The following is a 21476-nucleotide window of genomic DNA, read 5'->3' as shown; positions in this document are numbered from 1 at the left end:
GCTAAAAACAGAGAGCGCCGAGGAGAGGAAGGGAGAAGGGTGAGGAAGAGAGAGAGAGAGAGAGAGAGCATGTGTTACCGTCGTAGTCGCGTTCTCCACTGCACTCGTGGCTGGCGACGCTGTTGTCCTCCGGGTAGATCCTTGGGGTCCATCTGACGTGTCAGAGGAGACACTGTAGTCGCTCGTCGACGATGGTCTCCTCCACCCGATCACCAACCCCAACAGGGCGGAGTGGATTGCTCCGGGGAGTGAGCTAGAGCCGAGGCCACACGATGGCTATGTCATGGGCTTCGTGTCCTTCCATGAGCGTGGCCTCGGCGTTTTCTCATGCGGTGTCGTCTTTTTCCCGAGTCTTCTTGCAGTGCTTGACGTCCGTTCTGCCTATCCAGGAGCTCGAGGCCCGGTCCCTCGAGAAGTCGTTGTTCCTCCGGCGAGAGAGGGATGTCTGGGACCAGCTCCAATAGCAGAAGGACTTGCTCGCCAATGCCAACGAGCTTCTGTTGGCGCGAAGCATGGAGGTGGAGGATCTCTGCCTACGCTGTGCTGATATGAAGGCCGAGGTGGCCATGGCTCAGGAGCAGGCCTCCCCTTTGGCGGCGCGGATCAAGGAGCTGGAGGAGGAGCTGACCCGAGTGGCTGGTGAGCGGGACTCCTTCAGGTCCCGGGCTGAAGAAGCGACGGCCTCTGCCAAGGCCATCACTGGGCAGCTAGGGGCAGAGCAGGGCGCACACCTACAGGTGAAAGGCGCCCTAGCAGAGGCCCGCAAGGTGGCCGAGGCCTCCCAGGCCGAGGCTTTAGTTTGGAAGGGGAAGGCCGAGGGTGAGTCCTGTTCCCCTTGTTTTATTTCTTTTTCTTGCGTTCGACCCCTAACTCCCCGATGTGGTGTAGAACTGGAGAAGGAGGCTTCTAGGGCGGCCAAGGCCTCTCAGGTCGAGGTCCAGCGCTAGAAAGAGAAAGTCGAGGCCTCTCGGGTCGAAGTCCAGCGCTGGAAAGAGAAGACCGAGGGTGAGTCCCGTAGGCCTTCGTCCCTATTTGGCTTATTTTCTTTTGCGCTTAACCCCATCCTGCTTGTTTTGGCGTAGGGTTAGAGAAGGAGGTCTCCTGGGCAGCTGAGGCCTCTGTCGTAGTGCAGGCGGTGCTCGAGGCCGAGATCGAGGAGCACAACGCGCTGCAGAGCGCTGCCCGTACCGTCTGCGAGGCCCTAGAGGTTGAGGGGGTTGAGTCGGGCAGCTCCCTTAGGAGCCGCTTGACTGCGTTGAGCGGCCAAGCGTGCCAGCGACTCTGGGAGGCGTTGCACACAGGTGTCAAGCGCGCCCTGGCCATCGTCTCCTCGCACTACGCCGGCGTCAACCTCGAGGCTGTTAGTGACGGTTATGTCTTGGCTGAGGATGATGAGGAGGCCGATGAGGAGGTCACGAGGCTAATGGAGGCGGCTGAGGGCCCCGACACGACACTGGCTAAGCTGTTCGAAGAGGAGATGGTTCCTCCCTCGCCGTCCACCGATGCAGGAGACCCTAAGCCTTGACCTGGGCCAAAGGGGCCATGTAAATAGATTGGGATTATTATCATACCGTGATGTTTGTGGCCATTGAGGCCTTTATAAAGTACTTATGTGTATACGCTTTTTAATCGTTTTATTGTATTTCCGAGCCTCTGCCCTCTGTCTCGCCTCTGAACATATCATTTGTAGAAAACTTCCTCAGAGCCTAAGCTGCCCCTCGGGTAAAAGGTGGTGAGCGAGTTGCCGTAGCCTGGAGGCGTTGGCTGTTCTCGCAGCTCGGCCAGCCTTTTGGCCCTGAGACAGACTTTTGGTCCTTAGGTTTTTTACAATCAATTTGTTAGAACATGCCAGAGAGTTTGGCGTAGGAATTTATTCAAAAAATGATTGAAAAATGGTGCTTGGGACTTAGGGGGGTTCCCCCCCTTCTAGCCCCCGAGGGAGGCTCGGTTCTGTGGAGGCAGAGCCGAGTCTCCCTTATAGCGTTATCGTAACGTCGATCCCCCGTCGATGGGGGGGGGGATTCTCAAAAAATTAGAACAACTAAAGAATGCTTCTTTAATGTATTTCGAGAAACAATGTATACAATGCTTGGGAATTTAAGGGTAGAAACAACGTAGTTGTTCTATGTTCCAAGCGTTGGTGAGGATTTCGCCCTTCTCGTTGGCTAGCTTGTAGGTCCCGGGCTTTAGCACTTGGGCGATGATGTATGGCCCTTCCCATGGCGGGGTCAGCTTGTGGCGGCCCTTGTTGCTCTACCTCAGCCTCAGCACCAGGTCGCCCACCTTCAGGTCTCGGCTTCGAATGCGCTGGGCTTGATAGCGTCGTAGGGCTTGCTATTACTTGGCCGAATGTAGCAGCGCAACGTCTCGGGCTTCCTCCAGTTGGTCGAGGGCGTCCTCGCGGGCAGTGCGGTTGCTTTGCTCGTTGTAGGCCTGTAGCCTTGGGGAACCGTACTCCAAGTCAGTGGGGAGGATGGCCTCGGCTCCATAGACCAGGAAGAACGGTGTGAACCCCGTGGCTCGGCTCGGAGTGTTCCTCAGGCTCCAGATGACCGACAGGAGTTCGGCAAGCCATTTCTTGCCAAATTTTTTCAACCAGTTGTATATTCTTGGCTTGAGGCCTTATAGGATCATGCCGTTGGCACGTTCTACTTGGCCGTTTGTCCTAGGGTGTCCTACGGCCGACCAAGCCACACGGATGTGGTGGTCGTCGCAGAACGTCAGGAACTTGTGGCCGGTGAATTGTGTCCCATTGTCGATGATGATGGTGTTTGGAACTCCGAACCTATGGATGATATCAGTGAAGAACAGAACCGCTTGCTCGAATTTGATTCGAGTGATCGGACGAGCCTCGATCCATTTGGAAAACTTGTCGATCGCTACCAGCAAATGGGTATAGCCCCTGGGGGCCTTCTGCAGAGGCCCAACCATGTCCAGCCCCCATACGGTGAATGGCCATGTACTGGGGATGGTTTGGAGGGCTTGGGCCGGGAGGTGTGTTTGCCACGCATAGTACTGACATCCCTCGTAGGAGCGTACCAGCTTGGTGGCATCGGCAACCGTCGTTGGCCAGTAGAACCCTTAGCGGAAGGCGTTTCCGACGAGCGCCCGAGGCGCTGCATGGTGCCCGTAGGCTCCCACGTGCAAGTCCCAAAGTAGGGCTTGGCCTGCCTCGATGGTGATGCACTGTTGGAGGACGCCAGATGGGCTTCGCCTGTACAACTCGCCGTTGCTGAGGACGTAAGTTGTGGCTCATCGCACAAGCCGTTGGGCTTCGGTCCTGTCTGCAGGAAGCTCTCCTTGAACGAGGCAATCAAGGAACGAGACTCGCCAGTCCGTGCCCTGGTTGGCCTTAGGAGGTTCCACATTGATTTTCATGACCTCGGGCTCGGCAACAGGGGTCTCGGTGACCGAGGGGGCCTCGGGCCCTGCGGTGGGCTCGACCAGTGGGCCCTCTTCCGCCGCCGAGGCGTAGTCGACGAAAGGCTTGTGGAGGTCTATGGCGAAGATGTTCGGGGGGACCAGAGCCCGCGCCGACGCCATCTTTGCCAGTTCATCTGCGTCCTCATTGAATCTTCGCGCAATGTGGTTGAGCTCGAGGCCATCGAACTTGTCTTCTAGGCGACGCACCAACTTGCAGTACGCCTCCATTTTGGGGTCATGGCAGTTTGACACCTTTATCACTTGATCAACGATGAGCTGCGAATCGCCTCGTACATCGAGACACCGCACTCCAAGTTCGATGGCGATCTGCAAGCCGTTGACGAGGGCTTCGTACTCGTCTGTGTTGTTGGAGGTGGCGAAGTGGAGCCGGATCATGTAGCACATGTGCACTCCGAGGGGTGAGATGAAGAGTAGACCCGCGCCCGCCCCGGTCTTCATTAGGGACCCGTCAAAGTACATGGTCTAGCATTCCGCCTGGATTTGAGCAGGTGGCGGTTGGGTATCGGTCCACTCCACCACGAAATCGGCCAAGACCTGGGATTTAATTGCTTTTTGAGGCGTGAAAGATAGGGCTTCCCCCATGAGTTCCACGGCCCACTTAGCTATCCTACCCGAGGCCTCCCGGTTATGGATTATCTCTCCTAGAGGGAAAGACGACACCACGGTCACCGGGTGGGACTCAAAGTAGTGATGCAGCTTGCGTCGAGCCAAGACTATGGCGTAGATCAGCTTCTGGATGTGGGGGTAGCGTGTCTTAGTCTCGGAGAGCACCTCGCTGATGAAGTAAACAGGTCATTGGATGGGTAGAGCATGCCCCTCTTCCTGCCTCTCAACTACTACGGCCGCACTGACCACTTGGGTTGTTGCGGCGACGTAGAGTAAGAGAGCCTCGCCCTTGGTCGGTGGTACTAGGATGGGAGGGTTGGTGAGCAGTGCCTTGAGCTTGGTGAGGGCTTCTTTGGCCTCGGGGGTCCAGGAAAAGCGTTCGGATTTCCTCAAGAGACGGTACAGAGGTAAGCCTTTTTCGCCAAGGCGCGAGATGAAGCGGCTCAGGGCCACGAGGCATCCCATAAGCCTCTGCACTCTCTTGAGGTCTCGGATTGGACCCATGTTGGTCACGACCGAGACCTTCTCTGGGTTGGCCTCGATGCCGTGTTCTGAGACTATGAACCCCAAGAGCATGCCTCGGGGGACCCCGAAGACACACTTCTCGGGATTAAGCTTGATGCCCTTCTCCCTGAGGCATTTGAAGGCTACTTCCAAGTCATCGACGAGGTCACCGGCCTTCTTGGACTTGACCACGATGTCGTCCACGTAGGCCTCAACGGTTCGCCCGATGTGCTTGCCAAAGACCTGGGTCATGCACCGCTGGTATGTGGCCCCTGCATTTCTAAGACCGAATGGCATAGTCACATAGCAGTACATGCCGAATGGGTTGATGAAAGAAGTCATGAGCTGGTCGGACTCTTTCATCTTGATTTGATGGTAACCGGAATACGCATCAAGGAAAGATAGGGTCTCGCATCCTGCTATGGAGTCAACGATCTGGTCGATTCGAGGCAATGGAAATGGAACCTTTGGACATGCTTTATTTAAACCGGTGTAGTCCACACACATCCTCCACTTTCCATTTTTCTTCTTAACCAATACAGGATTAGCTAACCACTCTGGATGGGACACTTCCTTGATGAATCCAACCGCCAAAAGCTTCTGCACCTCCTCACCGATGGCCCTACGCTTCTCCTCGTCGAATCGGCGCAGGCGCTGCTTCACTGGTCTGGAGCCGGCCCGGATGTCCAAGGCGTGCTCAGCGACCTCCCTCGGTATGCCTGGCATGTCTGAGGGACTCCACGCAAACATATCAGCATTCGTGCGGAGAAAGTCGACGAGCATGGCTTCCTATTTGCTGTCGAGGGTGGCACTGACCCTCAGCGTTCGGCCATTAGAGCAGTTGGGGTTGATCGGGATGAGCTTGACGGCCTCTATGGGCTCGAAAGTCTCGGCACGATGCTTGGAGTCGAGCACTTCGCTACCGAGTTGGTCGAGGTTGACGATGAGGGCCTCGACCTCCACGATAGCCTCGGCGTACTCGATGCATTCGACATCGCAGTCATATGCATGCTCGTACGTGGACTCGACAGTGATGATGCCATTGGGGCCCGACATCTTGAGCTTGAGGTAGGTGTAGTTGGGGATCGCCATGAATTTGGCGTAGCACGGGCGCCCTAGGATAGCGTGATAGGTCCCCTTAAACCCAACCACCTCAAAAGTAAGGGTCTCCTTGCGGTAGTTGGAGGGAGTGCCGAAGCAGACGGGTAAGTCGATGTGCCTGAGGGGTCGCGTGCGCTTCCCCGGCACGACGCCGTGGAAGGGTGCGGCATCGCCTCGGAGTCGTGACTGGTCGAGCTCCAGGAGCTCCAGGGTGTTGGCGTAAAGGATGTTGAGGCCGCTGCCTCCGTCCATCAGTACCTTGGTGAGCCTGGTGTTGCCGATGATCGGGTCGACGACAAGCGGGTACTACCCGAGGTTTGGGACATAATTGGGGTGGTCTTCTCGATCGAAGGTGATCGCCTCCCGAGACCAGTCGAGGTACTAGGGAGTGGCTACCTCAACCGAGAAGACCTCCCGGCATTCCCTCTTCCGCTGATGCGCCGTGAGGCACACTGAAGGCCCACCGAAGATCATGAAGGCACTGTGCACCTCGGGGAACCCATCGTCCTTGTCGTTGTCTCCGTCGCCGGCGCCCTTCTTCTTGGCATCGTCGTTGGGGAGCCTGAGCTTGGCGTAGTAACATTGGAGCATGGTGCACTCTTCGAGGGTATGCTTCACCGGGCCCTGGTGGTAAGGGCATGGCTTCTTAAGCATGTCGTCAAAGAGCCCGGGGCCTCGGGGATTCTTGCAATCTGTGGCCATGACTAGACCGGCCTCGAGGACCTCCTACTTCCCCTAGCGACCCTTTTTCTTTTTCTTGGGGAGGTGGGGGGCTGAGGCCCTGGTGGCCTCGTCCTTCTACTTCCCCTTGGCGTCGCCATCGGGGAAGATGGCTCCGATAGCCTCTTCGCCTGAGGCGAAGTTGGTGGCGATGTCGAGGAGTGTGACCGCTGTGGTTGATACATTTCGGCCTAACTCTCGGACCAGGTCTCGGCAGGAGGTGCCGGAAAGGAAAGCCTGGGCAATTTCTGAGTCGCTAACGCTGGGTAACTCGGTGCACTGCTTGGAGAAGCATCGGATGAAGTCTCGGAGAGACTCATCTGGCTTCTAACGACAACTCTTGAGGTCTCAGGAGTTCCCGGGGCGTACGTATGTGCCCTGGAAATTCCCGACGAAGAGCTTGACCAAGTCACGCCAGTTGTGAATCTGCGAGGGAGGGAGGTGTTCGAGCCAGGCTCGCGCCGAGTCTGACAGGAACAATGGGAGGTTGCGGATGATGAGTAGGTCATCATCCGCACCGCTTAGCTGACAAGCCAGACGGTAATCTGTCAGCCAAAGCTCAGGGTTGGTCTCGCTGTTGTACTTTGTGAGGTTGGCCGGTTGCCAAAACTGGGCTGGGAAGTGAGCGCCGCGGATGGCCCTGCTGAAGACTCGAGGGCCAGGTGGCCCAGGAGAAGGGCTGCGGTCCTCCCTACTGTCATAGCGACCGCCTCGGTGCGGGTGGTAGCCTCGGGCTAGCCCATCAGTATCGTGGCGCCGTCGCCTGCTGATCACATCGTGGTCGCCTTGCGCCTCGCGTCAGTAGCCGAGGCGGTCATGCACCAAGGGGGCCCTGTTGGCTATCGGCGCCCGAGCGGGCTCGGGACAAACCGAGGCCTCTCTATCCCACCGAGGTGATGCCGCAGGTAGTTCCGAGGCACCCCCGCGCCGTCGAGAGGTAGAACTTTCGGCCTGCTATACCGCGGCAGTTTCGAGGAGATCCTAGAGCTCACCGCGGACCCGTCGCCCCTCCATGGTAGAGGGCTCGGGCATCGTTCGGACTAGCATCGCTGCTGCCATGACGTTCTGGCTAGCACGATTGAAGATTGGGGGTTGCTCACTCCCTTCGTCATCGTTGATGCAGTGGTGGATGTCGCGAGCCCTCCGTCGGGCTCCTCCGCCATCACCGTGACCTCGCTGCTCCTGCTCGAGAGTGTCTTGGAGCTGCTGCAGAAGGAATCGGTCTTGTTCGACCTTGGCCTGAAGCTCACAGAGCTGCTCCAGGTCAAGGCGTCGAAGTTCCTCAGGGGCGGGGTTCTCGTTCCACGCTGCCCGGGGCTCGACGAGTGGAGGCATGGCGTCGCCTGCCCCTTGGTAGAGCGGGGAGTGGTTGCCTTCCCCTTCACTCTCATTGCTCGCCCTTGGCATCCTGAGCCCGATGTGGAAGCACTCTCGAGTGGGATCGTAAGTGCCTTCGTTGTCGGAGTCGGGGTAGCCGAAATAGTAGTCGCTCGCGGCCAAGAAGCGGCGCATAGCTTCAGGGTCACGAAGCCTAGAGAAGTCTGCTCCGGCCCACGCCTCATCCTCCTCCGATGAGTCAGCGTGGGTGTGGGTCGAGGTTGTGGCGAAGAGGTCGAGGGCGAAACGTTGGTGGCGTCCTGAGGGCTCCGCGTGAGCGGTAGTGTAGGCAGAAGCGAATGCGGCGGCGGCGTTGCTCAACCCAAAGGGATACGGGGATGGTGCCATCGCCGGGCTCTGCTCCGCCGGAGTTGACTCCTTAGGAGGTGGCGGGGCAGAGCTCGATGACGGGGCGTTGCTGCACGTCACCGGCGTCTTTCCCCTACCCAGGCTTAAGCTAGACAGGTCCCCAACCAGGGACTCTATACCAACAGCCGAGCATGGGATATTGGTGGAGCGCGGTGCATCACCCTAAGCTCGTGCGGTGTTGGGGTGGTCCCGCTCGAGTCGTGCCTGGCGAGCGCGACGAGAGCGGCGGCTCGAGCATCGCCTGCGCCTGGGCTGCTGGTGTGTGACGTCGTCATCGGTCGGTGGGGCTCTAGGCGTGAGGAGTACCATATCGAACTCACATCCTAGAGACATGAACTCTAGGGTCCCAAACCATATCACCATGCCAAGACATAGAGGTCGCACGGGGTCTGCCATCCGGAACTTGTTGGGATGATTAAGCTAACACGCAGTATGACCCCCTACCTAGCGCGTCAACTGTTGGTGTTTTGGACTGGGGGGTCCTCAACCAACTAGTGAATTTGAAGTGTGTGCCCCTAATCCCGGATGGTGATGCAAAGAGACGCAAGGTTTATACTAGTTCAGGCAATATGTGCCCTACGTCCAGTCCGAGAGAGCGATCCTGTATTCCTTGCACCGAGGTGCTTGTAGTAGGGGTTTACAAGCAGGGCGAGAGAGGGAGTTAGTCCCAGGTCTCTGTGTGGAGTGGCGTGGGTTGCTTGAGATGTTGATCTCTCGCAGTGAGGAAGAGCGTGTGTTACAGAGTGTTGCTTGCGCGTGTGTGCGAGCGTGGTCCTCGATCTGTTCTCCCTCTATCTAGAAGCGGCCCCGGTCACTCCCTTTTATAGTCGAAGGAAGGCACGAGGATGGTACATGGATTGCTACGTGGCGTTTTGTGAGCGGAGGCGACGTGCCGAGCCCTGTAGCTTGTCACTGTGGCGGCATGGTCGATGGAGCGGTCTTGTCCTTGGTGCACTGGAGCGACGTGCCGGTCACGCCTGGTCCTGTGAGACGTGGGAGCTCCTGTGGTGGCAGGCGCGTCTTCTCCTGCGGGAGGCATACTGGTTGCTGTATGCTTGACCGGCGTGGAGTGCCGAGGCCGGGCTAATGCGATGGCGTGGGTGTGCTGACTCTGAGGATACAGGGGTTTGGCCCTGTGCATGACGTGGGTGCAGCTTGGCGCAGGGTACGGTGCGTACTGCAGACGACGTGCCGGTCGCTGTGTGTCGACAGCGTAAAGAGCCGAGACTCAGTTGGTGCCGAGGCCGAGCCATCGTGGGGGGCTCGGCGGGCGCGAATCCTGAGGCTGCCGAGACCCTGAAGCGGATTGCCGAGGCTCGGAGGGAGCAGTTGGTCCTGTACATGATTTCGAGGCTACAGGGACCCGGACCTGACTCTCCACGCCGCGCTGTCCTTGGAGCAGGAGTTAGGTAGCACAGTTCAGTACGGGCATCAGCATGGGGCACAGTGCCAAGCACAGTGGCCGGTAACCCCTGCCCCGCCCTGTCCCTGACTGCATGGCGTCGATGTGACTCCCGTCCCGTCGGCCACTCCGCTGTACTGTGCTGACGCGCGGCTGACGTTGCGGGAGTGGTTGGACGCGTTAATTGGACGTGACGTTTTGTCAGAGAAGTCGGTCGAGGCAGCGGTGACGGGTCGTTGTCGAGCCGGCCTCGAGCGAGGCGGAGAATCGGTACTTCGTCCGAGGCCTTACGGGCGGGGCCTCGGGCGAGGCGGAGAATCGGTACCTCGTCCGAGGCCTTGCGGGTTGGGGCCTCGGCGAGGCGGAGAGTCGGCACCTCGCCAGAGGCTGTGCGGCCAGGGCCTCGGGCGAATCGGAGAATCGGCCGAGGCCTCGCGATTGTCACTTGGCTTCGATATTTACAAAGTCTAAGCAATTTTTTTGGTTCTCGCTTAGGGTACCCCTTTTTATGGTATCCGACAGCATTGTTCTTGAATTGTATTATTTTTGGAACCACAGAAGTAGTATCGGATAAAGGCTAGTCATAGAAAATACCGCAGTTCTAAAATGTGTTCAACTGCAACAAATACAACCATGGCAACATGCCAAGTCTTAATAGCCATAATCTAAGTTACATAACACATCTAACTAGAGATGCCCATAGTGCTAAATTATGTGAGGAAAATCTAAACTGATACATCTCCAAGAACAATGATCTCATTCATGGCTCTTCTTGTTGCGACAGGGTGCTGTCGTTTTCTTCTTTCCTTGCGATTTTTGCTTTGAGCATGCTATATTTTCATAATAAATTTATCGGAAGACAAAATGTTGATAATATTTTATATAAATCTAGCTAAATTTAAAGCTAGTTGATTTCTCAGGAAGCATGACTTAGTTTTCTACGACGGGAATAATTCTTATGAGTCCTCATTTATATATTGTGCAAACTTTATCCTCGATAGGGTACATGTGAATAAATATGGTGATAATCTTGGTTCAGGTACAGATATATATACCAGCATACATACATGTCTTTAAAATAAACATATAAAATGATAGTAGGATTATTGGAGAGATAACGTGGAAATTGATACGTAACGGGAGCGAATAAAAAACCAAATTAACAAAACCATCTATGAGTCCTGCAAAAAAAAAATAGAAACGAAGTAGTGCCATAACGTTTTATTTTTGCTTTTATAGATTTATATCTGGAACAGTGCTCATTAGCGGTGGACCAAGGAACGTGGGATGCATTTCTACTCTGGCCTTGTTTAGATTGGGGTTAGGAATCAGTATTTGGCATTGTAGTATTTTTGTTTGTATTTGATAATTATTGTCCAATCATGGTCTAACTAGGCTCAAAAGATTCGTCTCGTAATTTACAATCAAACTGTGTAATTAGTTATTTTTTTATCTACATTTAATACTCCATACATGTGTTCAAAGATTTGATATGATGAAGAGAGAGTGAAAAAACTTCAATCTAAACAAGGCCTAGCATTCTTGACGAACTGTTGCTAAAGTACACCCCCATCGCATCGCTCCTTTGCAGTGCGCACAAAGCTTGAGGCTATCAGCACTCGTCGACCTTTATTTCCATCTTTTAAAAGGAATATTCTATCATAGTCATTGAGATTCTCTACTCTATACTTATTTCTTCTGCACTCGTATTACCTCTATCACATACTCTATACCTACTATTCCATATTTTATTTCTCCATCTCCCCTTTCTCTCTCTCCCCAGCTCTCTTTCTCTCTCTCGCAGGCACCTCGGGAGGCGCATAGCGGCCGGCTCGGCCTCCACGAGTAGCATTGCGTGCCGCATGCAGTTGCGCGCTGCACGCGATAGAGGCGCTGTTGCGCTGTTTTCAGGCCTGGGCCTTATTTAGATTGTAAGTTTTTTTACTCTCTCTCCATCACATCAAATCTTTGAACATATGCATGAAGTATTAAATGTAGATAAAAAAATAACTAATTACACAGTTTGATTGTAAATTACGAGACGAATCTTTTAAGCCTAGTTAGACCATGATTGGACAATAATTGTCAAATACAAACGAAAGTGCTACGGCGCTAAATAGTAATTCCTAACCTCAATCTCCCTGGTTACAGGCCGCGGTGCGGACAGCCTGAAGTCCGGCTCACGCCCTTTGGTCAGCTGTTGTCACATCTCATGCGCAGCAAGCAGTAACTCCGACCGTTGCATTTTTTAATTTTTTATACCTGCAACAAGATAGGGGTCTCCGCCACTACATTTCGAATTTTTCATACACGAAGCAGAAAACTTTTGTTGCAACAGGGCAGGGGTGGCTCCGGCCACTGCATTTTGAATTTTTTTTACACCACCAGTACGCCGTACTCCCTCCGTCCCGAATTAATCGGACGTCTAGCGTTCAAATTTTTTCCAACATTAATCGGTCACATAGGCCCTGAAGCCTTGAAACCTGGCGCACGTATGCAGCCCGTCCCAGAGTACGGAGTACGGAGTACATATTATTTTATTTGCTATTTTCGTGGACCGTCTGCAACCATGGTAAAAAAAAAGAAAACCCGATGGGGCTCTCTAGATTGCTCTCGTCCACTCCTTGCCGTTCCCCACCGAGCCTCATCTGTGCAAGCGCCGAGCGGACGCCTCCCTCCATCCCCTTTCGCACACCCCGCACCAACAGCAAGATCGATCTTTCCCTTCTGTTCCAAATCTCGCCCCCTGCGTAGGCATGGCTGCAGACGGCAGGATGCGCCGCCGTAGCCGGCGGATGCGTGAAGGTAGCAAGATGGCTAGTGCCGGCGGTGCTGACCTGATGAAGCCTCGACGTGGGATCCGCTGCCTCCTGAAGTCTGGCCGCGGCAGCGGCAACTCTGGTGACCGCGGGATTCCAACGCCCGCCAGCGCTAGTGGGAACGTCGGCCACATCATCAAGCCAGGCGCCGTCGAATCAGAGGTCAAGCCAAGCAGCGCCGACTCAACTGAGGAGGTGTGGATCTACGTACGCGGGTGTCGAATCAAGAGGTCTGGCCTACGCTTCAACTCCCAGGGCGACGTCTATGTCCCTGGCTCCGAAGATGATGAGTCCGGCGCGGATCTGGCCCCTGCCGTGGCAGCGAACGGGGCTGCCGGCGCGGATCTGGCCCCTGCGGTTGCCGCGGATGGGGCTGCTGGCGTGCAGCTGGCCCCTACGGTGGCCGTAGACGGGGCTGCCGTCGTGGAGATGAACCCAGAGGTAGCTGCACGCCTGGCCAAAAAGGTGCTTGGCGAGGACCTGCACCCAGAGGTGGTTGCGCGCCTGGCCGAGGTGCTTTCTAGGATTGAACCTTTCTGCCATGAATGGTTCATCGACGCGTACAAGGTTATGGTGCCTCTATTCTTCACCCCCGCCCCCTAGTTTATTTGCTGCTAAGTATAAATTGAAATCGTCTTGATGCGAGTAGATGATGTGCTTTTGGTGTCGTTATGAACTGATGTTTGTGCGATGAAGTGTACGCTATCACTTTGTATAGCTCAAGTGATTTTGTGTACTAGCTGTAGGTTGTCACTTCCTGTACATGACGACCTTTTGGTCCCATGATGAACTACTGTTAGTGTAATTATGAAGTGTGCTTTGTGTGATCAACTGATAATTAATGTACATGTGTGATGCTGACTGCTTATGTTCTGTGATGATGTTAATAAGTCTTCATACAACTGAACTTAGGAGCTCTTAGGCAATTTTGCTACCACCATTGTTAGTTGGTAATTTTGCATTGCGGTTTGTGACTACTCTGGTTTCATAGTAGTGGCACAAGGACACATGATTAGCATAAACAACCACACATTATACGGTTTGCAAATTGAAAGCACTACCACCCATGAGTAACATGAGCAAGGACTCATGCTTTATTTATAGCATTAGCACACATGATTAGCACCGTATTAGGCTCCCAAAATTCCCAATATCACAACATACATGATATAATTAGTTTCCCAATAATGCCAACACATCCTCATATAGCTGTCGATCACAACCAAGGCTTGTAGGCAGCATGCCTAATGCCTCTAGCCGATCTTTGTCAATGTGAGGAATCTTGTATTTGTTTCCTCCACCATCTTTCATCACCTCAATCAAACACCCTTGTAGTGTCAGGAACACCCTGTTCAAAGTGTTTGGATCATAATTTTCAAACTCATTTTGTACATTCGCAATCAGGTCATCCAAGTTCCTAGAGATCCTGTCATAGGTTAAGGATTGGAGAGAATTAAAGAACCCTAGGTCTAGCACATTCAAATATGGTGAATTGGCAGGTTGGTTGACGAGTCGTATGTCTAGCCCAGTATGTCTTACAGCAGCAGCAAATTCTTCATCATTTACTGGCATATGTGAAGGGGCATTATCTTGCTGAATATAAATAGTTTTTCCTGCATATTCCCGTGGCCACCGTCGAACAATAGTGTCCAGAACTTTACCGATCAGATATGACCTCATAGTAGTCCGATCTACCTTGATAGGTTTGGTAACTTCGGCCCCCTTCCTCTATTACGACTTCTTCTTGCTTGTTCCTATAGTAAATGAAACCAAGTAAGGATTACAAATTTGTAGCACAAAAACCTATGGAAGAAAGTGAAACAAGTGTATGTAATATGTTGTACCTTTCTAACAAATGGCCACACTCCTAGCTTCCCATCAAAAATACAATTACCTGCATCATCATATATTGGTCTGCCTACTGCTGACAAGAACATTACCTTGCCAATGCGATTCTTGTTGTGTACAGTCCTGTGTGGATCCTCCTCCTCAGGAAGCATATAATACTTGATGTACTTAGATGTGGTGTTGAACCACTTCTCGTCCATGTGGATGATGTTGTGCATTTCAATGAACTTGGGTTCATTTGGCAGTGTTCGGTGATCTAACATGGAAAGACACCATCGTAGCCTGTCTTTCTTGTTATCTTCCGTCAACAAAGGCTTTAGTGTGCTGGAGTGGCGTCGTAGTAGGCCGTCCTTGAACCATCTATGCAGGGTGCTCTTCTTTACACCAATAGCATTACCTAGAGATCGTATAGTCCTCCTCCTATGCAAGGGAGCTCTAAGAACATCTGATAGATCAATTTGTATCCTTTTGCGGCCACAATTCTTCCTCCGTGATCTAACATCTACTGGTCTGCCTTGTGCATGGCACTGCTTGACTCTTCGCCAAACACGACGCACTTGATACCTACTGACCTGAAACATATGAGCTACTACATTCGTAGCGTTCTTTTTTAATTTTCCACGATTACTTCTCTCAAGCAATGCTTCATATATTTGTTGTCTTTCAGTGTCTGTCAGATTTCTGAACTTGTGTGAATCATTTGCGTTTGTATGTTCATCTTCTTCAACATCTGAGTCCTCCAACTCCTCCTCATCAAAGACTATGTCCACAGCATTAGCGTACACACCATATTCGTGCACATCGTCGATCATATCTGGAAAAAAAGTGTGAGATATCAGTAGCAAAATGTTTTTTTTCCAGATTTTGCGAAAAAAACATGCTGAAATTTGTTGCTAAAAATAGGTGAGGCAGCAGTACCCCTTCATTGTTTATAAACTGCTTGAAATAGTGTAGGAAAGTTGTTGCTGTTGTGGGGAATTAAAAATGGTTTCTATTATATGTGCTTGCTTTACCAGTAACATAGTATTGTTGATTTTTCACTCAAGATGCATTGTCTTTCTCAAGAAAAAGGGGGTGTTCGGCTGGTACACTCGGGCACTGCTTGAAATAGTCTACGAAAGTTGTTGCTAATGTGGGCAATTAGATTGTTTCGAACTTTTGAGGGGTTGCATGTAGATGTCAACCTAGTGAGTCGATATGATCATTAAAATAGTTACAAAAAAACAAGTTCCATTGAGGCTTACTGTTCATTTGTTGCAGCTCATTTTGGTGATCAGCAGCTTCTAAGTTGAGGTCAAAATCATCGTGTACATGTGGAGCATCAAAGTTGAAATCTCCATCTTGTTGATGGTCGTCCTCAACAGCAAAAATTGCAATAGGGTGGGGCATACAACTTTAAGTAATACAGAAAGTTATTTTTACATAGTACACTTTGTTTTAGTAAAGAAAGTAAGAGAAACATTACCTTCATGAGATTCTTCTTGTTGCCCCTCACAAACAGGAATATTGAGGTCTATAGCATGCACACCATCATGTTGTTCTTTCTGGAGATAGTGGGACTGACCTTTGAGTGGATGCACTTGTGCTTCTTTGATGGGATGAAATTGATCTCCTTCATCATCAGCAGGCTGTTGATTTAGGTCTGGTAAGGGCTCTTCACTTCCTTCCTGTGGTACTTTGTTTAGATCTATGGCCATGGTTGAAGATGAAAGTGTCCTGCAAGCTATGGAGGGCTCTTCACTTTCTTCACCTGGTACTATATTTAGATCAATGGCCATGGTTGAAGATGGACCTCTCCTGCATGCTATAGAGATTGGCACATTTGGTTTCTGGATGGCTTGCGTTGGGTTCATCAGGAGCATGTGAGCATGTGAAGCCATTTTATAGTGGGGCAGTGGCGCCAAGTTTGCTTATTCAAATTTTGGATGTGCATGCGCAATGGCGCAAGTGCTAGAAGTTTCTGTAATAGCGTCTGAGTGCTTATTCGTGGACACGTGTTGTGTTATTGTAGCTATTCCTTCTCTCTGTGAAATTCTTTGCCACGTTTGTTTTGTGTCAGATTTTGTACTGCAAGTGTATGGAGTAATCATGTTCTGCCTATTCAGTGATTCATAGCTCATCTTTATAGGGGCAATATGGTAATTTTACAGCCGTACTAAGTTTACCACTTCAATCCCAGACGTCCAATTAATCTGGGACGGAGGGAGTAGAGGAATAGAGGCAAAAAGGCCGGTACTGATGTGATGTGATGTGATGTTTATATATGCTCCATCTGTTTCAAAGCATTTATAATATAATAAGACCAAAAATAATATAATTAGCTTGTCCTAAACATCAATTAAAAAACAATGAGTATATTGAATCAAAATATTTGTATAAAGTATGAACATATGACAACAAAAAAAACATATGGCAACTATACGGTGAGCAGGGGAAGGAAGAACATCACAGTGAATGGGTAAAATGGACAACAGGAGGCGTCTATTGAAACATCGGTTTCTAACAAGAGTGAGAAGTGGGCAGAGGCCTTCGTCTTAGGTCGGTTTCTCCGCCCGAGATGGGCGGAGGCCGGCCTCCGCCTAAGACGGGTGGAGGTCCCTGAACGCAGCGCACTCCTGTCAGACAAAATCCTCTATCGGAGGCTCTAGACAGAAGGTCGCTAAACGAGGGATTCAGTAGGCTTTGGCCAAGTAGGAGTAAGAGAAAGGGGCGGAGGCCCTCGGCTTTGGCCGATGCTCCGGACTCGGGCTTTGGCTCAGGCTCTGCCTGAAGGAGAGAGTGAGGATCAAGTACCAACTCACAAGAACTAGGGTTTCATAATTGCTTCACCAACCTCTCCCTCACAGTTACAAGTGTTCCCTATTTATAGGGCTCAACTACCACTTTACAGAGTTTACAACAGTGCCCCTCAACTGCTACGGTACATTCCAGGAATATTCCAGCCCTAGTGTCTAACCTCAGGGGTGTTCTCATCACACCGTCTCGCGATGTCTTCATCTTGGGCCTAAGCCAACGCCCACTAGAGGCCCATCAACTGTCCCCACGTATGCCTTGCTGACCTGATCATTCCTTGATGGGCCTCCGCCGCCCTGGGAAACACCTTCGCCATGATTACTACCCTTGGCCTCCGCTGTCCCGAGGAGAGCCTCCACCGTCCCGAGGAGAAACTCCACCGTCATTCTTGTACTAGGCCTCCGCCGTCTTGGGAAGAGCCTCCGCTAGCTAGGCCTCGCCATCTTGGGGAGAGCCTCCGCAGGCTAGGCCTCCGCCGCCTTGGGGGGAAGCCTCCGCCGGCTAGGCCTCCACCGTCTTGGGGAGAGCCTCTGCCGGCTGGGCCTCCGCCGTCTTGGGGAGAGCCTCCGCCGGCTGGGCCTCCGCCGTCTTGGGGAGAGCCTCCGCCGGCTGGGCCTCTGCTGTCTTGGGGAGAGCCTTCACCGGCTAGGCCTCCGCCGTCTCGGGGAGAGCCTCTGCCGGCTGGGCCTCTGCCGTCTTGGGGAGAGCCTTCACTGGCTGGGCCTCCGCCGTCTTGGGGAGAGCCTTCGCCGGCGAGGCCTCCGCCGTCTTGGGGAGAGCCTCTGCCGGCCGGGCCTCCGCCGTCTTGGGGAGAGCCTCCGCCTGCTAGGCCTCCGCCGTCTTGGGGAGAGCCTCCACCGGCCGGGCCTCCGTCGTCTTGGGGAGAGCCTCCGCCTGCTAGGCCTCCGCCGTCTTGGGGAGAGCCTCCACCGGCTAGGCCTCCGCCATTATTCCTTCATCAGGCCTCTTCGAGGGGGAGTTGACCCATACTCCGTATGGGCTCCCCCAACAGTAGCCCCTCAGCTACTAGGTTATGGACGGTACTACATGACCTGGTAGATGTTCATACAAGAAGAGGCACTATACAACCCAGATCTTGGTAGCGAGGATTGCCCTCCGCAACCCGTTCATGCACGCCTCGCTAAAAACTCCATCCCAAAAACCCTGTGGGAAAAAAGGGCATGGAGAAAAGAGCATGCGCATGACTCTAACCTATACATGCACTAATTCCTTAGGCTTTCAGCTCTAGGTGCCTTTATCTTCCAGATTTCTTCATCTATAGCCTTCAGCTCCTTCTGCTGCTTCTATGGCATGGTTCATTGGCTTCGCTTAGTGCTCTGGTCTTCATTTCTGGGACCTTCACGATGCGTAGGTCTGTATCCTTGAGGCCTTTGCTTCTGATGTCTTTTTGGCACACAGGTGTGTCTCCAAGGCCCGATTGTATGAGCCTTCGTCTGTGTCTCTTCTCGGTGTAGAGGTCTTCACCTTCGGGTCTTCCGCCATTGGTGTCATCTCGGCGTGCGGGTCTCCGCCTCCGAGGCCTCCCTAGGTCTTCATCTCTGGGGTCTTCACCTCTAGTGCCTTCATGATGCGCAGGCCTTTGCTTCCAAAGCCTTTGCAGGTGTTCATCTCCAAGGTCTTTACCTCCGAGTCTGGTATCGTCTTGGCGTGCTGGCCTCCGTAGGCCTTCGACTTTTCTTCGGGCGAAGGTCTTCATCTCTGATCCTTCTTTGGGCGGAGGTCTTCGACTTTTCTTCGGGCGGAGGTCTTCATCTTCAATCCTTCTTTGGGTGGAGGTCTTCGTCTTTTCTTCAGGCGGAGGTCTTCGTCTCCGATCCTTCTTTGGGTGGAGGCCTTCGTCTTTTCTTCAGGCGGAGGTCTTCGTCTCCGATCCTTCTTTGGGTGGAGGCCTTCGTCCTTTCTTCAGGCGGAGGTCTTTGTCTTCGATCCTTCTTTGGGTGGAGGCCTTCGTCCTTTCTTCAGGCGGAGGTCTTTGTCTCTGATCCTTCTTTGGGTGGAGGCCTTCAAATAAATCTTCGTTCACGAGCGCCAGACAAAAGGCCTCACGCTCCTGAGTGGTTGGTCCTCCGGTGCACTCCCCTAGCCCCTCTTGGCTGGTGTTTGTGGCCGAGTTTTTAGCCACGATTGGTGTAGTCGACGTAGTCGTAGTAGTCGAGGTAGAAGGTTGTTGTGAGGCCTTCAAACCGTTGCTCACGAGCACCAGGCAAAAAGACTTGATGCCCCAGAGAAGCTGGTCCGCGTCGCGTTGGCAGAGGCTAGTTGTCATGGTTTTGCCGAAGGTCCTCCTGCAAAGCTGCTTGGCGAAGGCCAAAAGGTGTTTTTGGCGGAGGCGATGTTGGTGAAGTTACCGAAGATGGTTGCGGAGCCCCTCATGCCGAAGAGCTCGACGAAGGCGATGCCTACATAGACGCCGATGCCGTGTGTCGAAGGCCGGAGAAGTCGTAAAAATGTAACTGAGTTGATCTCCTGCATTTTTAGGGACTTAGGTTGGGCATTATAGCTTCGTCGAATATCGACTTGCTTTGCAAGTCTTTCGACACCTGGAAAGGCACTGGCTTTCCCACTAGCTGCAAAAGATGGTTAGTCATTTATATGATACGTGAAGGTAGCACGAGAGCCTTAGCTCCGTGACCTGGTGCCCGTGTTGGTTCAGGACTTCTTCCAGGATTTGATGTCTCAGCACGATAGCCTTAGCTTCATGACCTGGTGCCCGTGTTGTTTCAGGACTTCTTCCAGGATTTTGATGTCTCAGCACGACAGCCTTAGCTTCGTGACCTGGTGCTCGTGTTGTTTCAGGACTTCTTCTAGGATTTTGATGCATAGAGTCATGGCGCCCGTGTATTCTCGGGACTTCTTCCGGGTGGCCCGGGCCATGCATTGCAATGTATTTACGCAATATATGTATGCGATGATGAGAATGATAGCATTTGCACAAAAATATTTAAAAGGTGTAAACTTATTATGCATGCTGCAAGAATGTTGGTTAAGTTTGAATGAAAGACAAGCTATGCATATAAGAAATAATGTCCTCAAATGAGAGGGTAATAGTTTTAGATGGCTAGCAAAGGCTGCCACTTGATAGCCTGCATGAGCACAGGTAAGATTCATAGCAGTGACTATAGTAAGGATTAGTTCCCTGTGAAGGTTAGCTCAAATATTTGATTGATATAGATATTATGAAGATCTTCAAAGAATTTAGTCAGTATAGCCTGCAAAAAAAAGAGGAAAACATGTTAGTGTTTGTGGGTTCGAAGGTTGGTTGGATGTCGAAAGTCAATTTTTGATGGAGGTCTCCGACTAGAAGGCTATTAACAGGCGAAGGCTGTAGAGTGACGAAGGCTACCAACTGATGAAGTTCAATGAGTGACGAAGACCAATCAGTGATGAAGGATGCTGAAAACCAATGATAGATGAAATCCACTGATTGATGAATGAAGACCATGACTGATGAAGGCTCAAAAAGACGAAGGCCAAAGACTGACAAAGGTTATTGACTGGTGAAGGCCAATACGTGTCAAAGGCACTGACCGGCGAAGACCGTTGACAGATGAATAATCGGCGAAGGTCCTTATTGACACATGCCCTGCTGAAAGTTGTAGAGAACCTTGATTGATGAAAGCCACTGACTGATGACAGAGGCTGTTGACTGATCGAAGGCTGCCCACTGACTGATGACGGAGGCTGCACTGACATATAATGAAGACCAGTCTCCGCCTAAGATGGGCGGAGGCCGGCCTCCGCCTAAGACGGGCAGAGGTTGTTGGCTGTTGAATACCACTTATTGGAGAAGGCCATTTGTAGATGAATATTCACTGACTCATAGAGGATCACTGAGTTATCTGATAAGTGTTGAATATTCCATGAGAACCACTGACTGGCGAAGGTTATTGACTGATTCATATAATTGTTGGGCAGATATGTGACGAAGGCTGATCACTTAACGAGAAGAATTGCCTGCTATAGAGTATTGACTGATTTGGCTTGAGGAGGTGAAAACACGCATACAACGAATGAAAATATATTCTAAGGGAGGATAAGAGATACTTACAGTACTGGTGACCTGCATGTTATTGAAAAAGAGATTCGACAAGAGTTGAAAATTGTTTTAAGTTTAGCCGGGTCAGGACCAAGCATGTATAGCCACTTAGGCCATGCTTTGATTGTGGCGAAGGCCACGAGAAGATTTTTTGTCACATTGGTGACAAGTTGTATGCAAGGTATTTAAATTTTGCCTTAGGTGTGGTGTATTCGTTGGATCGCCAAGGTTGCAAAGGTAGCATATATGTGATCCAAATCTCTGAAGGCTTATATAGATTCTGCACATCTTTTCATAAACAGAGTAAAGGCATCATAGTGGCTAGCGGAAGTTGTATGATCAATATGATGAGAAGATCTGGTTACGAAATCCAGACTCATAAAACTTTTTACTAGATTTTGCGAAGTTATTAGCAAAAATAGAAATAAGAGCAGAG

The 21476-nt window shown here is 51.8% G+C and overlaps 1 protein-coding gene and 1 pseudogene across 1 annotated transcript; one reads left to right on the top strand and one right to left on the bottom strand.

Moving 5' to 3' along the window:
- Positions 1 to 512: 512 nt before the first annotated feature.
- On the top strand, positions 513 to 1525 carry LOC136544634 (uncharacterized). The gene is made up of 2 exons (XM_066536723.1): positions 513 to 819; positions 1083 to 1525. The coding sequence occupies exons 1-2, from the start codon at positions 513 to 515 to the stop codon at positions 1523 to 1525; spliced, it is 750 nt and encodes a 249-aa protein (XP_066392820.1).
- Positions 1526 to 13515: 11990 nt separating this feature from the next.
- Positions 13516 to 15488, bottom strand: LOC136544633 (uncharacterized; annotated as a pseudogene).
- Positions 15489 to 21476: the final 5988 nt, after the last annotated feature.

This window comes from Miscanthus floridulus, chromosome 3, assembly GCF_019320115.1.
Source record: "Miscanthus floridulus cultivar M001 chromosome 3, ASM1932011v1, whole genome shotgun sequence".
Lineage (NCBI taxonomy): Eukaryota > Viridiplantae > Streptophyta > Magnoliopsida > Poales > Poaceae > Miscanthus > Miscanthus floridulus.
Note: the sequence above shows the minus strand (reverse complement) of the source record. Positions and strands in the feature narration are given on the sequence as shown.